The sequence below is a fragment of the Peromyscus leucopus genome, chromosome 1 (genome assembly GCF_004664715.2).
Source record: "Peromyscus leucopus breed LL Stock chromosome 1, UCI_PerLeu_2.1, whole genome shotgun sequence".
NCBI lineage: Eukaryota > Metazoa > Chordata > Mammalia > Rodentia > Cricetidae > Peromyscus > Peromyscus leucopus.
The window spans coordinates 186,020,013-186,042,160 of record NC_051063.1 but is presented as its reverse complement, the minus strand read 5'-3'; the positions used below and the strand labels follow the sequence as shown (position 1 = coordinate 186,042,160).

General features: G+C 39.0%; 3 protein-coding genes across 3 annotated transcripts in view; all 3 read left to right on the top strand.

The window, feature by feature from the left end:
- LOC114688828 (leukocyte immunoglobulin-like receptor subfamily A member 6) overlaps positions 1–22,148 on the top strand; it is a 91,487-nt gene that overhangs the window by 32,508 nt on the left and 36,831 nt on the right. The gene's annotated exons all lie outside the window — the stretch shown is intronic.
- Positions 1–22,148, top strand: part of LOC114686725 (leukocyte immunoglobulin-like receptor subfamily A member 5) — a 305,493-nt gene that overhangs the window by 272,967 nt on the left and 10,378 nt on the right. The window lies entirely within an intron of this gene.
- On the top strand, positions 1,733–3,792 carry LOC114688826 (nicotinamide phosphoribosyltransferase-like). Its single transcript, XM_037202193.1, has one exon. It carries the CDS (start codon positions 1,792–1,794, stop codon positions 3,211–3,213), a length of 1,422 nt encoding a protein of 473 aa, XP_037058088.1. The 5' UTR covers positions 1,733–1,791; the 3' UTR covers positions 3,214–3,792.

Below are 22,148 nucleotides of genomic sequence, written 5' to 3'. Positions count from 1 at the left end.
CTCTCTGCTCTCCTGTTTTGGAGATGGTTACTATATTAATTCTAAACTGTGAAGGTCATCAAAATCATGAGTTGAAAAGCAGAAGTGAAACTTAAGTTCCCAAAATGCAGAAGGTTCCATGTTCAAGAAAAGAGGCTATTGAAACAGGGGGAGGGGCTTGCTCCTGACTCAATTTGATATGCCAGAGTTTTTTGACTACTCATGGGAGGTCTTACCCTCTCTTGGGAGTGGATGCGGGTGGGCTGGGGGGAAAATGAGGGGTTAGTGGGAGGAAGGGAGGAAGGGGGGAACTGTGTTTGGTAGGTAAAATGAAAAAAAAGCTTTTAAACAAAAAAAAAAATTAAAGATAATTTTGGCTACAGGGAAAAAAGAAAAGAGGCTGACATTGATCAGTCTCTGAACCTACCCTCCTTAAGGTTCATTGTAGTGAGACTTCCTCTTCAGTGGATGCTGAGGAAGGGTCAGGGCTCTAAGAGAATGTTGGTAGCTGTATATGCTCTGTGCTCTATCTGCAGAGGGCACTGCAATAGCTCACTTTACTGTCTGGTGCCCACAGTGACACTAAAATAGATTAATTCCTACTTTTATCCACACCTATATTGTCTCATGTGTAGGTATCACTTTTGTGGTAGGATATTTGTACACTGTGTGAAAAAGTTTTGCGCTGATTGGGATAATGAAAAGCTGAATGGCCAATAACTAGTCAGGAGGTATAGATGGAAAATCTGGGCAGAGAGTGAACTCTAGGAAGAAGAAAGGCAGAGTCACCAGCCAGACAACAGACACATGGAACAAGCTGGAGCTGCAAGATGGAAGAGAAGTTACAACATGATAGCTAGATAGAAGAAATAAGCAGGAATTCCAGGGAGAGAAAAGAAGAGGAGGAGGAATCTAAGCATGCAGATTATGCCAGAGAGATTCCAGGAGACTCAGAACAATTCAGAGGTTCAGAATAAAAAGGAGGTAACTGAACCACGTGACATGGAAGATAAATAAAAATGGGTTAATATAAGTTACAAGAACTAGTTAGAAACAAGCCTAAGCTATAGGCTGAGATTTCATAATTAACAAAGTTCTCTGTATCATCATTCAGGAGCTGGCTGATGGACCAGAGTAAGACTCCTTACATAGGGCATCCAATGTGAAGGCAAGTATTTTCACATAGGACACAAAAAAGCTTTTAAAAAGTTCCAAACATGGAGCCAGATGTAGCTTCCTAGTCCTGCAGTCTCTTGGGTGACCACTGCCTGCTCATTTGAGCCAGTCAGCACCATGTGCAGAGCTACACGGTGAGTTTAAATTTTCTGTGTTTTCAGAACAAAAGGCCAGACACCAATATTGAAAAGTAGCCCAGGTGACCCAGCCTTTTAGAATATTTCTGTTGCAATTACCTCAAAATTCTGCATCCAGAACTACTTCAAAGCTGCTAGAGAGAGTTCAACCTCATAGACTACTCCAGCCAGACTTTAGATAAAACTTACATTTTCCCATCACACAAAGACTGGACAACAGCTAGCTCTCAAGGGACTTGACCATTATCTTAATTTTCTCAGTGTCCCCTAAAGATTACATCACCTGCAGACAGCTGGAAGCAGTCTAGATAACACAAAACCCATGTTTCCAAGATGTGGGGTGGATGTTTTTGTCACTTGGTGGTTTATGGATGTTTGCCATCATTTGGGCAGTTGATTGTGAATTATTACTGGTCATAAAAAGGAAGGAAACTATTTTTCTCCTTGCTCGCAGCCGCGCCGGGCAGCTCGTGGCGCGGCGCCTCCGCTCCGGCCCGAGATGAATGCTGCGGCAGAAGCCGAGTTCAACATCCTGCTGGCCACCGACTCGTACAAGGTTACTCACTATAAACAATACCCACCCAACACAAGCAAAGTTTATTCCTACTTTGAATGCCGTGAAAAGAAGACAGAAAACTCCAAAGTAAGGAAGGTGAAATACGAGGAAACAGTATTTTATGGGTTGCAGTACATTCTTAATAAGTACTTAAAAGGTAAAGTAGTAACCAAAGAGAAAATCCAGGAAGCCAAAGAAGTGTACAAAGAACATTTCCAAGACGATGTCTTTAATGAAAGGGGATGGAACTACATTCTTGAGAAATACGATGGTCATCTCCCAATTGAAGTAAAGGCTGTTCCTGAGGGCTCTGTCATTCCCAGAGGGAATGTGCTGTTCACAGTGGAGAACACAGACCCCGAGTGCTACTGGCTTACCAACTGGATTGAGACTATTCTTGTTCAATCCTGGTATCCAATTACAGTGGCCACAAATTCGAGAGAGCAGAAGAAAATATTGGCCAAATACTTGTTAGAAACTTCTGGTAATTTAGATGGTCTGGAATACAAGTTATATGATTTTGGTTACAGAGGAGTCTCTTCACAAGAGACTGCTGGCATAGGAGCTTCCGCTCATTTGGTTAACTTCAAAGGAACAGACACAGTGGCGGGAATCGCTCTAATTAAAAAGTACTACGGAACAAAAGATCCTGTTCCAGGCTATTCTGTTCCAGCGGCAGAGCACAGTACCATAACAGCTTGGGGGAAAGACCATGAGAAAGATGCTTTTGAACACATAGTAACACAGTTCTCATCAGTGCCTGTATCTGTGGTCAGTGACAGCTATGACATTTATAATGCTTGTGAGAAAATATGGGGTGAAGACCTAAGACATTTAATAGTATCAAGAAGTACAGAGGCACCACTAATCATCAGACCCGATTCTGGAAATCCGCTTGACACCGTATTAAAGGTCTTAGATATTTTAGGCAAGAAGTTTCCTGTCACTGAGAACTCAAAGGGCTACAAGTTGTTACCACCATATCTGAGAGTCATTCAGGGAGACGGAGTGGATATCAACACTTTACAGGAGATTGTAGAGGGAATGAAACAAAAAAAGTGGAGCATCGAGAATGTCTCCTTTGGCTCTGGCAGAGCCCTGCTGCAGAAGCTAACAAGAGACCTCTTGAACTGCTCCTTCAAGTGCAGCTATGTGGTGACCAATGGCCTTGGGGTTAATGTCTTTAAGGACCCAGTTGCTGATCCCAACAAAAGGTCAAAAAAGGGCCGGTTATCTTTACATAGGACACCAGCGGGGAACTTCGTTACACTTGAAGAAGGAAAAGGAGACCTTGAGGAATATGGCCACGATCTTCTCCATACGGTTTTTCAAGAACGGGAAGGTGACAAAAAGCTATTCCTTTGATGAAGTCAGAAAAAATGCACAGCTGAGCATGGAGCAGGACGTGGCACCTCACTAGGCCTGGTTGTTTGTGCAGTGTGTACATACGTGCACTGTGTGTGCTTGTGTGTATGGAGTAACATGTTCGTTGTACAGATGTGTGGGTTTGTATTTATGATGCATTACAGCCAGATTATTTGTTGGTTTATGGACATACTGCCCTTTTTATTTTCTTTTCCCCAATGTTTAGATGATCTCAACTTAGGAAATACTTATAACCATGTACAAGATTAATGCTAAAGTAAGCTTTTTAGGGCCCTTTGCTAATAGATAGTAACTCGATCTGCTGTTGACCTTTTCACAAATCACAGAATCAAGAAACTTTTATATATAACTACAGATCACATAAAACAGATTTGCATAAAATTACCATGACTGCTTTATGTTTATATTTAACTTGCATTTTTGTACAAATGAGATTGTGTAAGATATATTTAAAGTTTCAGTGATTTAACAGTCTGTTTCCAACTTTTCATGATTTTTATGAGCACAGACTTTCAAGAAAATACTTGAAAATAAATTACATTGCCTTTTGTCCATTAATCAGCAAATAAAACATGTCCTTAACAAAAAAAAAAAAGGAAGGAAACTAAGCAATGGATGTCAGATTCAAGGATCTGTTTATGAAAAGAAAAAAAGGGGTATATGGGAATGATAGGATAAAAGGATAGATCACTGAACCTATTTTTAGTCTAAAAAACTCTTAAATATTTTAGTCTCAAATATTTTACATTGGTATGGAGTTTTGTAAATTGATACAATTTTAAAATTATTTTGCTACACTGTATATGTTTCTGCTCTTCTTTAAGGTATTTGTACCTATGTAACTCATTAAAATGTAATGTATAATTAAAAATATAGGTTAAATGTCAGTCATCTATAATAATCAAACTTGTAGTCACATTAAGTATTTTTTTAAAGTTATATATATATATATACATATAGATATATATATGATAGATAAATGGACTTCAAACACTACAGTGACCTATAGAATATGGATTTAAGATGTTTAATAATCTAAGGATTTTCATGACACTGAGACATGTTAGCTCCTGGCAGCACCAATTTACTTCAAAAAAGGATAATGGGCATCAAGAACCTACTTATGGAGTTTTCTTTGATTGTGGCAAGGTTATCCACTGAGCAAGAAAACACTTGCCTTGACTGCTGACAGTATGCTATCCAAATTGGACAATCAGGACACAAAAGAAAGCAAAATTCCTGCTTAACAGAAATGTCAGATTTTGCAAGCCTGTAGGCTGAAGATGAATGCCCCAATGTTGCAGAGGAATCTTGGTGTGAATGTACAGGCAGCAAGATGCCTTAATTATTTCAATAGTTTTGGAAGTTGGAAGTTGTCTGCTTTGCATATCCTGTTTACTCAAGTAATATTTTATCCTTTGTGGGTCTCTGATGGGCATCAAAGACTAGATAGTTCTAGTTACAACCTTCCTTGTTAACAAATTCAAGGAAACTTACATAAAAGATGCAAAGTTTATAAGGTTGGAAAATATGAAAGCTTAAATTGTTTATCTTAGATGTTTTTAGTTCTAAAAATATATTGTAAGGATGGCAATACAAGTTATAATAGAAGGTAGTTTAGGTACACAACTTTGGACTCATCAAGATAAGATATGTAATAGATTAATTTGCCTTTATTATGTTTAGGAATGTTCCCTGTATTCCTGATCTTTCTAGAACCTTTATCATGAAGGGGTGTTGGATTTTGTCAAAGAATTTTTCAGCATCTAGTGAGATGATCATGTGGTTTTGATCTTTCAGTTTGTTTATATGGTGTATCACATTGACAGATTTTCATATGTTGAACCATCCTTGCATCCCTGGGATAAAGCTTACTTGGTGGTCATGGTGGATAATTTTTTGATGTGTTCTTGGATTCAGTTTGCCAATATTTTATTGAGTATTTTTGCATCAGTGTTCATGAGGCAGATTGGTCTGTAATTCTCTTTCTTTGTTGCATCTTAGTGTGGTTTGGGTACCAGGGTAACTGTAGCAGCATAAAAAAGAGTTTGGTATTGTTCCTTCTAATTCTTTCTTTTTTTGTGGTCTGATTGTTCTTTATTTTATATCTAGAATCCACCTATGAGTGAGTACATAGCATGACTGTCTTTCTGGGTTTGGGTTACCTCACTCAGGATGATTTTTTCTAGTTCCATCCATTTGCCTGCAAATTTCATGCTTTCATTGTTTTTCTCTGCTGAGTAGTACTCCATTGTGTATATGTACCACATTTTTTTCATCCATTCTTCCGTTGATGGGCATCTAGGTTGTTTTCAGGTTCTGGCTATTACAAATAGTGCTGCTATGAACATAGCTGAGCATGTATCTTTATGGTATGAATCAGCATTCCTTGGGTATATGCCCAAGAGTGGGATGGCTGGGTCTTGAGGTAGTTCGATTCCTAATTTTCTGAGAAACCGCCATACTGATTTCCACAGTGGTTGTACAAGTTTACATTCCCACCAACAGTGGAGGACTGTTCCCTTTGCTCCACATCCTCTCCAACATTGGTTGTCATTGGTGTTTTTGATCGTAGCCATTCTAACAGGTGTAAGGTGGTATCTCAGAGTCGTTTTGATTTGCATTTATCTGATGATTAAGGATATTGAGCATTTCTTTAAATGTCTTTCAGCCATTTGTAGTTCTTGTTTTGTGAATTCTCTGTTTAGCTCTTTACCCATTTTTTAATTGGACTGTTCAGTACGTTGATGTCTAGTTTCTTGAGTTCTTTATATATTGTGGAGATCAATCCTCTTTCAGATGTGGGGTTGGTGAAGATCTTTTCCCATTCTGTTGGCTGTCTTTTTGTCTTATTGACTGTGTCTTTTGCCCTGCAATAGCTTCTCAGTTTCGAGAGGTCCCATTTATTAATTGTTGTGCTCAGGGTCTGTGCTGTTGGTGTTTTATTTAGGAAATGGACTCCGGTGCCAATGCGTTCAAGAGTGCTTCCTATTTTCTTTTCTATTAAGTTTATTGTAACTGGATTTATGTTTAGGTCTTTGATCCACTAGGACTTTAATGCATGGTGACAGATATGGGTCTATTTGTAATCTTTTACATATTGACATCCAGTTATGTCAGCTCCATTTGTTGAAGATACTTTCTTTTTTCCATTGTATAGTTTTGGCTCCTTTGTCAAAAATCAGGTGTTCATATGTGCATGGATTCATGTCAGGGTTTTCAATTCGATTCCATTGGTCTGTATGTCAGTTTTTATACCAGTACCAAGCTGTTTTTATTACTATAGCTCTATAGAAGAGTTTGAGGTCAGGGATGGTGATGCCTCCAAGGGTTGCTTTATCTTATAGGATTCTTTTAGCTATCCTGGGTCTTTTGTTTTTCCATATAAAGTTGAGTATTTTTCTTTCCAAGTCTTTGAAGAATTGTGTTGGTATTTTGATGGGGATTGCATTGAATCTGTAGATTGTTTTTGGTAAGATTGCCATTTTTACTATGTTAATCCTACCTATCCATGAGCATGGGAGATCCTTCCATTTTCTGATATCTTCTTCAATTTCTTTCTTTAGAGATTCAAAGTTCTTATCAAAAAGGTCCTTCACTTGTTTAGTTAGTGTTATCCCAAGGTATTTTATATTATTTGTGGCTATTGTAAAGGGTGATGTTTCTCTGACTTCTTTCTCAGCCCTTTTATCATTTGTGTATAGGAGGGCTACTGATTTTTTTGAGTTGATCTTGTATCCTGCCACTTTACTGAAGGAGTTTATCAGCTGTAGGAGTTCCTGGTAGAGTTTTTGGGGTCACTTATGTATACTATCATATCATCTGCAAATAGTGAAAGTTTGACTTCTTCCTTGCCAATTTGTATCCCTTTGATCTCCTTTTGTTGTCTTATTGCTCTAGCTAGAACTTCTGGTACTATATTGAATAAATATGGGGAGAGTGGACAGCTTTGTCTTGTTCCTGAATTTAGTGGTATTGCTTTGAGTTTCTCTCCATTTAATTTGATGTTTGTTGTTGGCTTGCTATAAATTGCTTTTATTATGTTTAGAAATGTTCCTTGTATTCCTGATCTTTCTAAGACCTTTATCATGAAGGGGTGTTGGATTTTGTCAAAGGCTTTTTCAGCATCTAATGTGATGATCATGTGGTTTTTTTCTTTCAGTTTCTTTATATGGTGTATTACATTGACTGATTTTCGTATGTTAAACCATCCTTGCATCCCTGGGATGAATCCTACTTGGTTGTGATGGATGATTGTTTTGATGGATTCTTGGATTTGGTTTGCCAATATTTTGTTGAGTATTTTTGCGTCAATGTTCATGAGGGAGATTGGTCTGTAGTTCTCTTTCTTTGTTGCATATTTGTGTGGTTTGGGTATCAGGGTAATTGTAACCTCATAAAAAGAGTTTGGCAGTGTTCCTTCTGTTTCTATTGTGTGGAATACTTTGAAGAGTATTGGTATTTGTTCTTCTTTGAAAGTCTGGTAGAATTCTGCACTGAAACCATCTGGTCCTGGGCTTTTTTTGGTTGGGAGACTTTTGATGACTGTTTCTATTTCTTTAGGGGTTATTGGTCTATTTAAATGGTTTATCTGGTCTTGATTTAATTTTGGTATGTGGTATTTATCCAGAAAATTGTCCATTTCTTCCTGGTTTTCCATTTTTGTGGAGTACAGGTTTTTGAAGTATGATCTGATGATTCTCTGGATTTCCTCATTGTCTGTTGTTATGTCTCCCTTTTCATTTCTGATTTTGTGTATTTGGGTGCTCTCTCTTTGCCTTTTGGTTAATTTGGCTAGGGATTTGTCTATCTTGTTGATTTTTTCAAAGAACCAACTCTTTGTTTCATTGATTTTTTGTATTGTTCTCTTGTTTTCTATTTCATTGATTTCAGACCTCAATTTGATTATTTCCTGGCGCCTATTTCTCCTGGGTGAGTTTGTTTCTTTTTGTTCTAGAGCTTTCAGTTGTGCTGTTAATTCATTGGTATGGGATTGCTCCATCTTCTTTATGTGTGCATTTAGAGCTATGAATTTTCCTCTTAGTGTCATAGTGTCCCATAAGTTTGGGTATGTTGTACTTTCATTTTCATTGAATTCTATGAAATCTTTAATTTCTTTCTTTATTTCTTCCTTGACCCATTGATGTTTCAGGTGGGCATTATTCAGTTTCCATGAGTTTGTGGGTTTTCTATAATTTTTGTTGTTGTTGGGGTCTAACTTTAAGGCATGGTGGTCTGATAAGATACAGGAGGTTATTCCAATTTTTTTGTATCTGTTGAGATTTGTTTTGTGTCCAAGCCTGTGGTCAATTTTTGAGAAGGTTCCCTGGGGTGCTGAGAAGAAGGTATATTCTTTTGTGTTAGGATGGAATATTCTGTAGATATCTATTAGGTCCATTTGAGTCATAACATCTGTTAGGTCCTTTATTTCTTTGTTAAGTTTCAGTCTGGTAGATCTATCTTTTGGTGAGAGTGGTGTGTTAAAATCTCCCACTACTAATGTGTGGAGTTTGATGTGCATTTTAAACTTTATTAGTTTTTCTTTTATGAATGTGGGTGCTTTTGTATTTGCAGCATAAATGTTTAGAATCGAGCCTTCATCTTGGTGGATTTTTCCCGTGATAAATATGTAATGTCCATCCTGATCTCTTTTGATTGATTTTAGTTTGAAGTCTATTTTATTAGATATTAGGATAGCTACACCAGCTTGTTTCTTAGGTCCATTTGCTTGGAAAGACTTTTCCCAGCCCTTTACTCGGAGGTAGTGTCTGTCTTTGAAGTTAAGGTGTGTTTCTTGTATGCAGCAGATGGATGGGTCCTGTTTTCTTATCCATTCTGTTAGTCTGTGTCTTTTTATAGGTGAGTTGAGACCATTGATATTGATGGATATTAATGACCAATGATTGTTAATTCCTGTTATTTTTTGTGGTTGTGTTGTGTTGTCCTTCTCTGGTGTATGTTGGTGTGGGATTATCTATTGCTTCATTTTTCATGGATGTGTTTAGCTTCTTTGGGTTGGATTTTCCCTTCTAGTGCTTTCTGTAGGGCTGGGTTTGTGGACATGTATTGATTAAATCTGGTTTTATCCTGGAATATTTTTTTTACTGTGCCTATGGTGATTGAGAGTTTTCCTGGGTATAATAGTCTGGGTTGGCATCCGTGGTCTCTTAGTTTCTGCATGAGATTTGTCCATGATCTTCTAGCTTTCATAGTCTCTATTGAGTATTCTGGTGTTATTCTGATGGGTTTGCCTTTATATGTTACTTCGTCTTTTTCCTTTGTGGCTCTTAATATTTTTCCTTTGTTCTGTGTGTTTAGTGTTTTGATTATTATGTGGCGAGGGGACTTTTTTTTTTGGATCCAGCCTATTCGGTGTTCTGTAAGCTTCTTGTATCTTCATAGGTATTTCTTTCTTTAGGTTAGGAAAGTTTTCTTCTATGATTATGTTGAATATATTTTCTGTGCCTTTGAGTTGGTATTCTTCTCCTTCTTCTATCCCTATTATTCTTAGGTTTGGTCTTTTCATGGTGTCCAAAATTTCCTGGACGTTTTGTGTTATGACTTTTTTGTCTTTAGTGTTTTCTTTGACTGACGAATCTATTTTCTCTATCGTGTCTTCAGTGTCAGAGATTCTCTGTTCCATCTCTTACAATCGGTTGGTTATGCTTGTTTCTGTAGTTCCTGTTCGTTTAGTCAGGATTTCTCTTTCCAGCATTCCCTCAGCATGTGTTTTCTTTATTGTCTCAAATTCATTTTTCAGATCTTGGAATGTTTCTTTCATCTGTTTAATTGCTTTTTTTTTGGCTTGATTTGATTTCTTCCCATTTTTTGTTCATTTTTTCTTCCATTTCTTTAAGGGAGTTTTTTTATTTCCTCTTTAATGGAGTTTTTCATTTCCTCTTAAAGGGAAGTTTTTATTTCCTCTTTAAGGGAGTTTTTCATTTCCTCTTTAAGGAAAGTTTTTATCTCCTCTTTGAGGGAATGTTTTATTTCTTCTTTAAGGGCCTCTATCATCTTCTTAAAGTCATTTTAGGGTTGATTTCTTATGTTTCTTCTGTCTTGGTATGTTCATGTCTTGCAGGTATAGAATCACTAGGTTCTGATATTGTCATATAGGTCTTTATGTTGTTGACTGTATTTTTGCACTGGCGTCTACTCATCTCTTCCTCTGTGCGGTGCAGGTGGTGTCTGTGTCTGAGAGTGCCTCTCTTGTTCTAATTTTTAGTCTTGGTTTAGTAGGGGTTCTTGGTTAAATTGGTGCTATTGGGCTATTTCTTCAGGGGCAGCTGATTTCAGTCGGTGAAGTATATACTTATTATTCTGGTGATCTGGTTTGGTGGCTGGGCAGTGCCTTCTTCTGTGTTCCCAGGTCTCGTTTTGTTCATTTGTCAACTCCTCAGCTGATCTTGTTTCTTCAGACTTCAAACTGTAGGCATCTGAATCCTCTCCCAGATGGGTTTCAGCTGAGTGGGGTAGTCTCACCAACACCTCCAAGTTGTTGGGTTTCACAGGATCAGCAGCTGGGCCCTGGGTTGTCCTCAGATGGAGTGTTCAGATTTGTTCTGATTCTGTCCCAAGGAGATAGCTCCTTCACCAGGTGTTGGGGTTAGAGGCGTTCCTGTTCCAAGCTGCGTCTGCTTGTCTCCGTCCCTGGGCCTGTCTACCTCTGCGGTCCGCCACCAGGCCTGTATGTCCTTGTCAGCTGCCACTGGGTCTGTATGTCTCTGCCGGCTCCGCCGTGGGCCTACCTACCTCTGCTTGTCACTGCTGCTGGGCCTGTCTACCTCTGCAGGCCACCACCAGGCCTGTATGTTTCTGCCGCCAGGCCTGTATGTTCCTGTCCACCACCACCAGGCCCGTCTACCTCTGCGGGCCGCTGCTGCGGACCTACCTGAATCTGCTTGTCTCCGCCGTGTGTCCTGTCTACCTCTGTGGGCTGCTGCCGGGCCTGAATGTCCCTGTTGGCCACTGCCGCTGGGCCCGTCTACCTCTGCGGGCCGCTGCCACAGGCCTACCTGCATCTGCTTGTCTCTGTCGCTGGGCCTATCTACCTCTGTGGGCCTCCACTGGGCCTGTATGTCTCTGCCGGTTGCCGCCGGGCCTGTATGTCTCTGCTGGTTGCCGCTGGGCCTGAATGTCCCTGTCGGCCGCCGCCGCCGCCGCCGCTGCCGCCACCGCCGGGCCCGTCTACCTCCGCGGGCCACTTGTTCCTTCTATTTCTATTGTGTGGAACAATTTGAAGAATATTGGAGTTAGCCCTTTTTTGAAAATCCATTAGATTTCTGCACTGCAACCATCTGGCCCTGGGATTTTTTATTTTTATTTTTTTAAAATTTTTTGGTTGGGAGACTTTTAATGACTGTTTCTATTTCCTTAGGGGATTTTGTTGTATTTAAATAATTTATCTGGTCTTGATTTAATTTTGGTATGTGGCACCTATCCAGAAAATTGTCCATTTCTTTCGGATTTTCCAATTTTGTGCAGTACAGGTGCTTGAAGTATGACCTGATGATTCTTTCAATTTCTTCGCTGTCAGTTGTTTTGTCTCCCTTTTCATTTCTAGAATGTCACTGTTTCTGTCCATACCTTGGGTTTACTCAGGTAATAGCCATAGTATCTGAATGTCCTCTGCTGTCTGGAGGTCACAGGCCACACAGAGAACAATGCCTAGAAATTGCTATTAGAGTATATGTACTGTGAGTTTAGAGTCCAAGAGAATTTCTGTGGTTCTTCCTTAGTCAGAGAAAACCCTCATATCCAAGCTGGAAGACACACTGAAGGGTCACATTCCCTCCTTATCTCACCACTGGACTGGGCAGGACTGACAGACTGGGTTTTCTGTAGAGTCCTTGGGGAAAAAAAGAGAGCATCCTGTTAAATGGACCAGCACCTCCTGATTTGGGATGACCAAAGCACATCTCAGAGAGAAGATACACTCCCTGAGAGAACCTTGGAAGGGAGACCCTGGGTTTTCACTTACCTATCACCATTAAGTCCAGAAAGTCACTGCACTCTGACAAGCAACAGAAAAGTGAATAATACAGTCAATAAGATGTTTCATATATTTGGTCCAAGTCAGAGAAAAGTTTTCTATAGCTAGATATGGATTATCCCAGCTTATGTCACCAAAGAAACATGGTACTGGAGTCCTTGAATCTAGAAGCTGTGTTAGTCTGGGAAAGTGAGCGTCTCAATGTTTAATAATGAGATGATCATAGAACATCCCTGGCACTTGAGGATTAACTGCATGAAGTTGCAAGGGAGGCAGATGACTTCCACATCTTGTGGCAATGGAATAATGGATGATGATGAAGGCCTGGGAACACTATTGTCACACCTGAGAAACTCTGAGTTATTCTGGCTATCATGGGCAAACAAATTCAATTCTCTATAGAAATGATTTAGGGGAGGATTAGTCATTTTTAACATTTTACAGATAGTCAACCCCTCTGGTTTCGGAAGTGTTACTGAATTAGAAGGTGGAGATAAGTGTTGTTACTTTATTCTGCTTTTAACTTATTCATTTCATGAAACTCTTCTTTCATGAATATCTGATGGTGCCCAGTTCCCCATTTTCTTTCCAGTAAAGTAAGTATTATAGTACAGAAATTAGACATCTTAGGATTTAGATATACAGTGGTCAAAATTTGTCTCCAAGGGGAAATTATAACTTCTCTGATGCAAATAGAAAGCTCAACAGCTCACTGGTCCTGATATACAGGCCATCCAAGAGAGGCCATAACTGGAAAGTCCAAATTCAACTCAGAGATTCTTAGAAATTCCATCATAAACTAATACTATCCCATTCGGAAGCCAGGAAGGAATTACAACATTCAACTGCCCAACTGATAAGATATACATTACAGTATGACTCCCATTCTATCTCACAAGAGAACACTAATTAAAGACTTGAAAGTGTTCAAGGAAGCTGTGGTTTCTATATATTCCCTAGTGACAATTCCACATACTCTGCAAAATTTGTTGTTGGAGGAATGAGTTGAGTGTCTTAGATTTGTCATTCTTGATATTATTACTATCATCATCATCATCATCATCATCATCATTATTGGAAAACTTAGAACATATATATAATGTATTATAATCATATCAATCCCTGATTCTAATTGAAGTTCAATTTTATGCAGTATGAGAGATCAGAATTCATTTTACTATTTTGCATGCTGAAATCTGTGTTTGCCATCATCATCTGTTGAATACTTGTCTTTCTGCAGTGTTTATTTTTTAAATCTTTGTCAAACATCAGGTAACTGTGATTGGATAGACTTATATCAGAATCCATTATTTCATTTCATTTATCCATATACCTCTTGAGCCAGTACTGTGCTGTTTTGATTACTGTGGCTCAGTAATATAACTTGAAATTGAGTATAGTGAGACCTCCTACACTACTCATTTTATCCAGGATGTCTTTGGTTATCCTTGGTCACCAGGATGGTATGAATTTATGTATGTCTATATAACACCTGTAAGTGAAACAAAACATATTTTGTGGTATTTGTCCTTCTGAGTCTGATCTACTTAGCTTAATATAATGATCTCTAGTTGTACCTATGACCTACAAGCAGTCTTTCTTCCATACCAATTTTCCTGCTTCAAATGGTTATACCTGTAATTTTACATACAGTATATAAATATATGCATTAACATTGGTAATTATATCTATCATATATTTAAATATATTATTACAAATCCATTCATGTCATGATGTCCAGTTAATATATTTTTACATGTTTATTTTTGTCACTCTCTGTAGACATATATCACCCATAGCTAGAATTCTTCAATGTGCGTGTGTTATAAAAATATTTATGTATATTTGAGAGTTGCATTGTGGATACTTTATTTAATGAGATGCTGAGTAGATGATGCACCATAGGAATTAACTGTGGTAGACAAAGGAGCAAAGCCTCATACTGTTACTCCCTTGTTCTCAATACTTCAGAAGCACCAGAGGATCAGTCTTCACCCCTGGATCCTGGTGACTGGGTGGAAACTAATCTCAAAGGAGATTAGCTTTAATCACCTATATCCCATACTGGACAGAGATCAAAGGAGGCTTCATTAAATCTGAAGTGGGAGAATATCTTTCTTTCATCGTTGGCTCTTAGGAATCAGATACATATTCTTCCAAAGAACTCATACTTAATTTTTAAATAGGGAGCACTGGAGATATAGAATTCATTAAGTCAACCAGAGAGAGCTCTGCCATAGCAGAAAAGCAATCTTCAAGATATTATGTGATGAGAAAATTATACAATGAATAAAGGGAATAACATGAAGCCCATTAGAAAGGCTCAGGCCTCTTAAGTACTTCATACATCCTACCTCTTCTCCTTGTTTATCAGGAGCATCTGAGATGATCAGCTCATCAGGAGCCAAGATAGGTGAGTAATGGGAGTTTTTCATTAAGGGATGGATGCAAAGTATCAAGTTTTCCTCATCCAGTGGAGTCAGGTGCTGATGGTGAATATCCACATACGTGGGGGTGATTTTGGTCTGCCTTGACCTGTTTGCATAAACTCTCTGACCTCACAACCCAAGGATCATAGAGTGGACAACCTCATCTAGATGTTTATGGTTGGCTTGGTCCTCTTGGTTTTGGGGATTCTTCAATTAAAGACATGGTACAGCTAGAGATGGATGCACCTGGGAGATAAACAGAAGAGACAGCAGCATCCTTGGTGGCAGATTCTGAGAAATACATTGAAGATTCAAAGGGTTTCTGTAAGCAAATCTAGGGTTTATGTTTGAAACTGTTTTCAGTATTATTCAGAGAGCAAGTGTATTTTGGGTTCAGTGAGAGGCTTGGGTCTTGGGATACAAAACTTTTTTCCACCAGATTAATTTCTCTTTACTGTGTTGTGGGCTTTTGTTGAGTGATGCCTCCTGTCTTCTTACTATGTGACACAAGTGAAAGTCCTGTCCCAAAGCTTGGTTGGGTCCTTACTCTCATGTATCTTCTAATCTCTCCCATTTTGATGTAACATGTTCCTTCATTATAAATCACCACATTCTCCTTTGTACTTTGAGATTCTGTCTTTTCTCATGAGAACAAGGTATTTGGCTCAATAACAATAACTATGAGAATAAATCAGATTCTAGAAATAAAAATGACTGAACAAAAAAAATCAAGTTCTGAAACTCTTTGGAACGTCACATCCTTCAATCATGACTACATGCTCATTGTGTGGTTTCTTCTAAAATGTAAAGACTTGCTAGCCATCAACTTACTGGTGTTTGGAGAAGTTTTCTGGTCAGACACTGTTGACATGGCTTTGTAAATATCATTTTCTCAACTAGTTCTGATATGTGACATTTGCTGATTGCTGTATACAATACAATCTCCTCATGGCTAGCTTCGTAACATTCATGTAAAACCATGTATGAGAAGTTTGGAAATGATCCATGATATTGATGCACTTTCCATCAAGTTCAATTGTCAATTGCTGCCACATGCAAAAGCAATTAACATGTAAATAAATCAACAATGGATCTCTTTGATATAATCATTGTTTTGGGGACTGGAGAAATGGCTCAGTAGTTAAGTCCACTGCTCCTCTAGAGGACTCTGGCTCAATTTTCAGCATGCACAAGGTGACTCACAACTCACGTTCCAGAGAATCCATCATCCTCTGCTCTCTGTGGATTCTAACATTCATGCAGGCAAAAAAATCCATACACACAAATAAATAAAAAATAAAATTGGAGAAAATAATTACTGCTTAATTCTTTTTTTTAATTTTACAATACTATTCAGTTCTACATAATAGCCACAGATTCCCTTGTTCTCTCCTTACCTGACCCCCTCCCCTTCCCCCAGCCCACCCCCCAATTCCACCTCCTCCAGATCAAGGTATCCACCGAGGACTGGGATCGACTTGATAGACTCAGTCCAGGAAGGTCCAGTCCCCTCTTCCCAGATTGAGCCAAGTGTCCCTGCATAAGTTCCAGGTTTCAAACAGCTAACTCATGCAACGAGACCAGGACCTGGTACCACTGCATAGATGCCTCCCATACAGATCAAGCCAGTCGACTCTCTCACCTATTCAGAGGGCCTGATCCAGTTGGGGGCCCCTCAGCCTTTGGTTCATAGCTCATGTGTTTCATTCATTTGGTTATTTGTCCCTGTGCTTTATCCAACCTTGGTTTCAACAATTCTCACTCATATAAACCCTCCTCTTTCTCACTAATTAGACCCCTAGCCCTCCACCCGGGGCCTAGCATCCAGATTCCTCAGTCCTTGGATGGGGTTTCTGGCACAACTATTAGGGTCCAGTCATCCTTGTTCCACATCTAGCATCCTCCTCTGAGTTAGTACATACCATATTTGTCTTTCTGAGTCTGGGCTACCTCACTCGGGATGATTTTTTCTAGATTCATCCATTTGCCTGCAAACCTGATGATGTCATTGTTTTTCTCTCCTGAGTAGTATTCCATTGTGTATATGTGCCACAATTTATTTATCCATTCTTCAGTTGAAGGGCATTGAGGTTGTTTCCAGGTTTTGGCTATTACAAACAATGCTGATATGAACATAGTTGAGCAAGTGCTCTTGTGGTATGATTTAACATTTCTTGGGTATATGCCCAAGAGTGGTATAGCTGGATCTTGGGGGAGATCGATTCCCAATTTTCTAAGAAAGCACCATATTGATTTCCAAAGTGGTTGTACAAGCTTGCATTCCCACCAGCAGTGGAGGAGAGTTCCCCTAGTTCCATATCCTCTCCAGCATAAGGTGTCTTCAGTGATTTTGATCTTAGCCATTCTGACAGGTGTGAGGTGGTATCTCAGAGTTGTTTTGATTTGCATTTCCCTGATGATTAGGAATGTTGAGCAATTCCTTAAATGTCTTTCAGCCATTTGAGTTTCCTCTGTTGAGAATTCTCTGTTTAGTTCTAAAGCCCATTTCCCAATTGGACTGTTGGTCGTTTTGATGTCTAATTTCTTGAGTTTGTTATATATATTCTGGATATCAGTCCTCTGTCAGATGTGGGGTTGGTGAAGATCTTTTCCCATTCTGTAGGCTGTTGCTTTGCCTTGTTGACCGTATCCTTTGCTCTACAAAAGCTTCTCAGTTTCAAAAGGTCCCATTGACTGATTGTTTCTCTCATTGTCTGTGCTACTGGTATTATATATAGGAAGTGATCTCCCATGCCAATGCATTCAAGACTACTTCCTACTTTCTCTTCTAGCAGGTTCAGAGTAGCTGGATTTATGTTGAGGTCCTTGATCCACTTGGACTTAAGTTTTGTGCACGGTGACAGATATGGATCTATTTGCAGCCTTCTACATGTTGATATCCAGTTATGCCAGAACCATTTGTTGAAGATGCTTTCTTTTTTCCATTGTACCCTTTTGGCTTCTTTGTCAAAAATTATATGTTGATAGGTGTGTGGGTTAATGTCAGGGTCTTCAATTCAATTACATTGGTCCACATGTCAGTTTTTATGCCAATACCAAGCTGTTTTTATTACTGTAGCTCTATAGTAGAGCTTGAAGTCAGGGATTGTGATGCCTCCAGAGGTTGTTTTATTGTACAGGACTCTTTTGGCCATCCTGGGTTTTCAGTTTTTCCATATGAAGTTGAGTATTATTCTTTCCAGGTCTGTGAAGAATTGTGTTGGTATTTTGATGGAAATTGCATTGAATCTGTAGATTGCTTTTGGTAAAATTGCCATTTTTACTATGTTGGTCCTGCCTATCCATGAGCATGGGAGATCTTTCCATTTTCTGACATCTTCTTCAATTTCTTTTTTCAGGGACTTAAAGTTCTTGTCATATAGGTCCTTCACTTGCTTGGTTAGTGTTACCCCAAGGTATTTTATGTCATTTGTGGCTATTGTAAAGGGTGATGTATCACTAATTGCCTTCTCAGCTTCTTTCTCCATTGTATATAGGAGGGCTACTAATTTTTTTGAGTTGATCTTGTATCCTGCTATGTTGCTGAAGGTGTTTATATGCTTTATCAGTTCCTGGCTGGAATCTTTGGGGTCACTCAAGTATACTATCATGTCTTCTGCAAATAGGGAAAGCTTGACTTCTTCCTTTCCAATTTGTATCCCCTTAATCTCCTTATGTTGTCTTATTTCTCTGGCTAGAACTTCAAGTACTATATTGAATAAGTATGGGGAGAGTGGACAGTCTTTCCTCGTTCCTGATTTTAGTGGAATTGCTTTGAGTTTCTCTCCATTTAATTTGATGTTGGCTGTTGGCTTGCTGTAAATTGACTTTATTATGTTTAGGTATGTTTCCTGTATTCCTGATTGCTCCAACACTTTTATCATGAAGGGGTGTTGGATTTTGTCAAATGCCTTTTCTGCATCTAGTGAGATGATCATGTGTTTTTTTCTTTGAGTTTGTTTATATGGTGTATTACATTGATGGACTTTCATATTTTGAACTACCCTTGCATCCCTGGTATGAAGCCTACTTGATCATGGTGGATAATTGTTCTGATGTGTTCTTGGAGTGTGTTTGCCAGTATTTTATTGAGTATTTTTGCATCAATGTTCATGAGGGATATTGGTCTGTAGTTCTCTTTCTTTGTTGCATCCTTGTTTGGTTTAGGAACCAGGGTAATTGTAGCCTCATAGAAGGAGTTTGGTAATGTTCCTTCTGTTTCTATTGTGTGGAACAATTTAGAGAGTATTGGTTTTAACTCTTCTTTGAAGATCTGATAGAATTCTGCACTGAAACCATCTGGTCCTGGGCTTTTTTTTGTTGGGAGACTTTTAATGACTTTTTTATTTCCTTAGGAGTTATTGGACTATTCAAATAAATTATCTGGTCTTGATTTAACTTAGGTATGTGGTACCTATCCAGAAAAATGTCCATTTCTTTTAGGTTTTCCAGTTTTGTGGAGTAGAGGTTTTTGAAATATGACCTTATAATTCTCTGGATTTCCTCAATGTCTGTTGTTATGTCCCCCTTTTCATTTCTGATTTTGTTGATTTGGATTCTCTCTCTCTGTCTTTTGGTTAGTTTGGATAAGGGCTTGTCTATCTTGTTGATTTTCTCAAAGAACCAACTCTTTGTTTCATTAATTTTTTGTATTATTCTCTTAGTTTCTAATTTATTAATTTCACCTCTCACTTTGATAATTTCCTGGCATGTATTCTTCCTGGGAGACTTTGCTTCTTCTTGTTCTAGAGCTTTCAGGTGTGCTGTTAAGTCATTAATATGAGATTTCTCCAACTTCTTTATGTGGGCATTTAGTGCTATGAATTTCCCTCTTAGCACTGCTTTCATAGTGTCCCATAATTTTGGGTATGTGGTGTCTTCATTTTCATTGATCTCTAGGAAGTCTTTAATTTCTTTCTTTATTTCTTCCTTAACCCATTGGTGATTCAGTTGAGCATTATTCAGTTTCCTTGAGATTGTAGGTTTTGTGTAGTTTTTGTTGTTGTTGAAATCTAACTTTAAACCATGGTGGTCTGATAGAACACAGGAGGTTATTCCAATTGTTTTGTGTCTGTTGAGATTTGCTTTGTGGCCAAGTATGTGATCGATTTTAGAGAAAGTTCCATGGGGTGCTGAGAAGAAGGTATATTCTTTTTTGTTAGGATGGAATGTTCTATAGATATCTATTAGGTCCAATTGGGTCATAACATCAGTTAAGTCCTTTATTTCCCTGTTAAGTTTCGATTTGGGAGATCTGTCCAGTGGTGAAAGTGGGGTGTTGACGTCTCCCACTATTAATGTGTGGGGTTTTATATATGATTTAAGCTTTAGTAATGTTTCTTTTACATATGTGGGTGCCCTTGTGTTTGGGGCAGAAATGTTCAGAATTGAAACTTCATCTTGGTGGATCTTTCCTGTGATGAGGATGGAATGCCCTTCTTGATCTCTTTTGATTGATTTTAGTTTGAAGTCTATTTTGTTGGATATCAGGATGGCTACACCTGTTTGTTTCTTAAGACCGTTTGATTGGAAAGTCTTTCCCCAGCCTTTTATTTTTAGGTAGTGCCTGTCTTTTAATTTGAGATGTGTTTCTTGTATGCAGCAGAAAGATGGGTCCTGCTTTCATATCCATTCTGTAAGCCTATGCCTTTTTATAGGTGAATTAAGTTCGTTGATATTAAGGGATATTAACGACCAGTGATTCTTCATCCCTGTTATTTTTGGTGGTAGTGTGTGTGTACTTCTCTTCTTTGGGGTTTACTGCTGTGGCTTTATCTATTGCCTGTGTTTTCTAGTGTGTATCTGACTTCCTCCGGTTGGAATTTTCCTTCTAGTGCTTTCTGTAGGGCTGGGTTTGTGGATAGGTATTGTTTAAATCTGGCTTTGTCTTCGAATGTCTTGTTCCTTCCATCTATGATGACTGAAAGTTTTGCTGGGTATATTATTCTGGGCTGGCCTCCATGGTCTCTTCATGTCTGCATTACATCTGTCCATGTCCTTCTGTCTTTCAATGTCTCCATTGAGAAATCGGGTGTTATTCTGATGGGTTTACCTTTATAGGTCACTTGGCCTTTTTCCTTGGCTGCTCTTAATATTCTTTCTTTATTCTGTACATTTAGTTGTTTAATTATTATGGGTCGAGGGGACTTTTTTGGGGGGTCTAGTCTGGTGTTCTATAGGCTTCTTGTATCTTCATAGGCATCTCCTTCTTTAAGTTGGGAAAGTTTTCTTCTATGATTTTGTTGAATATATTTTCTGTGCCTTTGAGTTGGTATTCTTCACCTTCTTCTATCCCTATAATTCGTATGTTTGGTCTTTTCATGGTGTCCCAAATTTCTTGGACATTTTGGTTCATGACTTTGTTGGCTTTAGTGTTTCCTTCGACTGATGAAACTATTTCTTCTACTGTATCTTCAATGCCAGATATCCTTTCTTCCATCTCTTGCATTCTGTTGGTTATACTTGCATCTGAAGTTCCCGATCTTTTACTCAAATTTTCTATTTCCAGCATTCCCTCTGTTTGTGTCTTCTTTATTTTTTCTATTTCCCTTTTCAGGTCTTGGACTGTTTCCTTTATTTGTTTCATTGATTTTTCATGATTTTCTTTCAGTACTTTATTGTTTTCTTCCAGTACTTTATTGTTTTCTTCCAGGACTTTATTGTTTTCTTCCAGGACTTTATTATTTTCTTCTAATTTGTTTGCCCTTTCCTCTAGTTGTTTATAGAGCTCTTCCCATTTTTTTGTCTTTTCCTCTACACAAGCCTCTACCTTCTTCATGATGTTATTCACAAGGCTGTTTTCTTCTGCTTCTTCCATTTTTTGATGTTCAGGTCTAGATGTTGGTGGCGGGCTAGGTTCTGGTGATGCTGTATTGCTCTTCATTTTGTTGTATGTACTTCTGCCTTGACATCTGCCTATCTCCTTGTGGTTCCTTCTTGGTCTTATCAGCTTACTTGGTTCAGAAAGAGCTGACAGATTCAGGAAGTCTCTCTCTCTTGTCCAGATGGGAGCTTTCTTGTTTAAATGGGAACTCTGGGGCAACATGGAAGCTCTTATCTGAACCAGAAGTCTGGGGCAGGAGGGGAGCTTTTATCCAGACAGGAAGACTGGGGTAGGATGTGTGCTCTTGTCCAGAAGGGAATTCCAGGTCAGGATGTGAGCTCTTGTCCAGAAAGGCAGTTCAGGGCAAGATGGGAGCCCTCTCTCTGGTCCAGAAGGGACATCAGGGGCAGGATGGGAGCTGGGGGCCGGTCTCTAAGTCTCAAGAAGTGGCTGGGGTCTCAGTCAGATGGGCATGGGGGCACGGCGGGGAGATTGCAGGGGCTGCTGGGGGGCTTGTAAAAGGGGATCTCTCCCAGAGGGACTAGAAGCAGACCTGCCTGGTGCCCAGAACCTGGGGCCAAGTTGGGCAGGTCTTCCTGGAGTGGCTGGTGCCCAGGGATGGGGTCCCGGTTGGCCCCGGATACTGACCTCTGGTCTAGAAGGGAAGTCG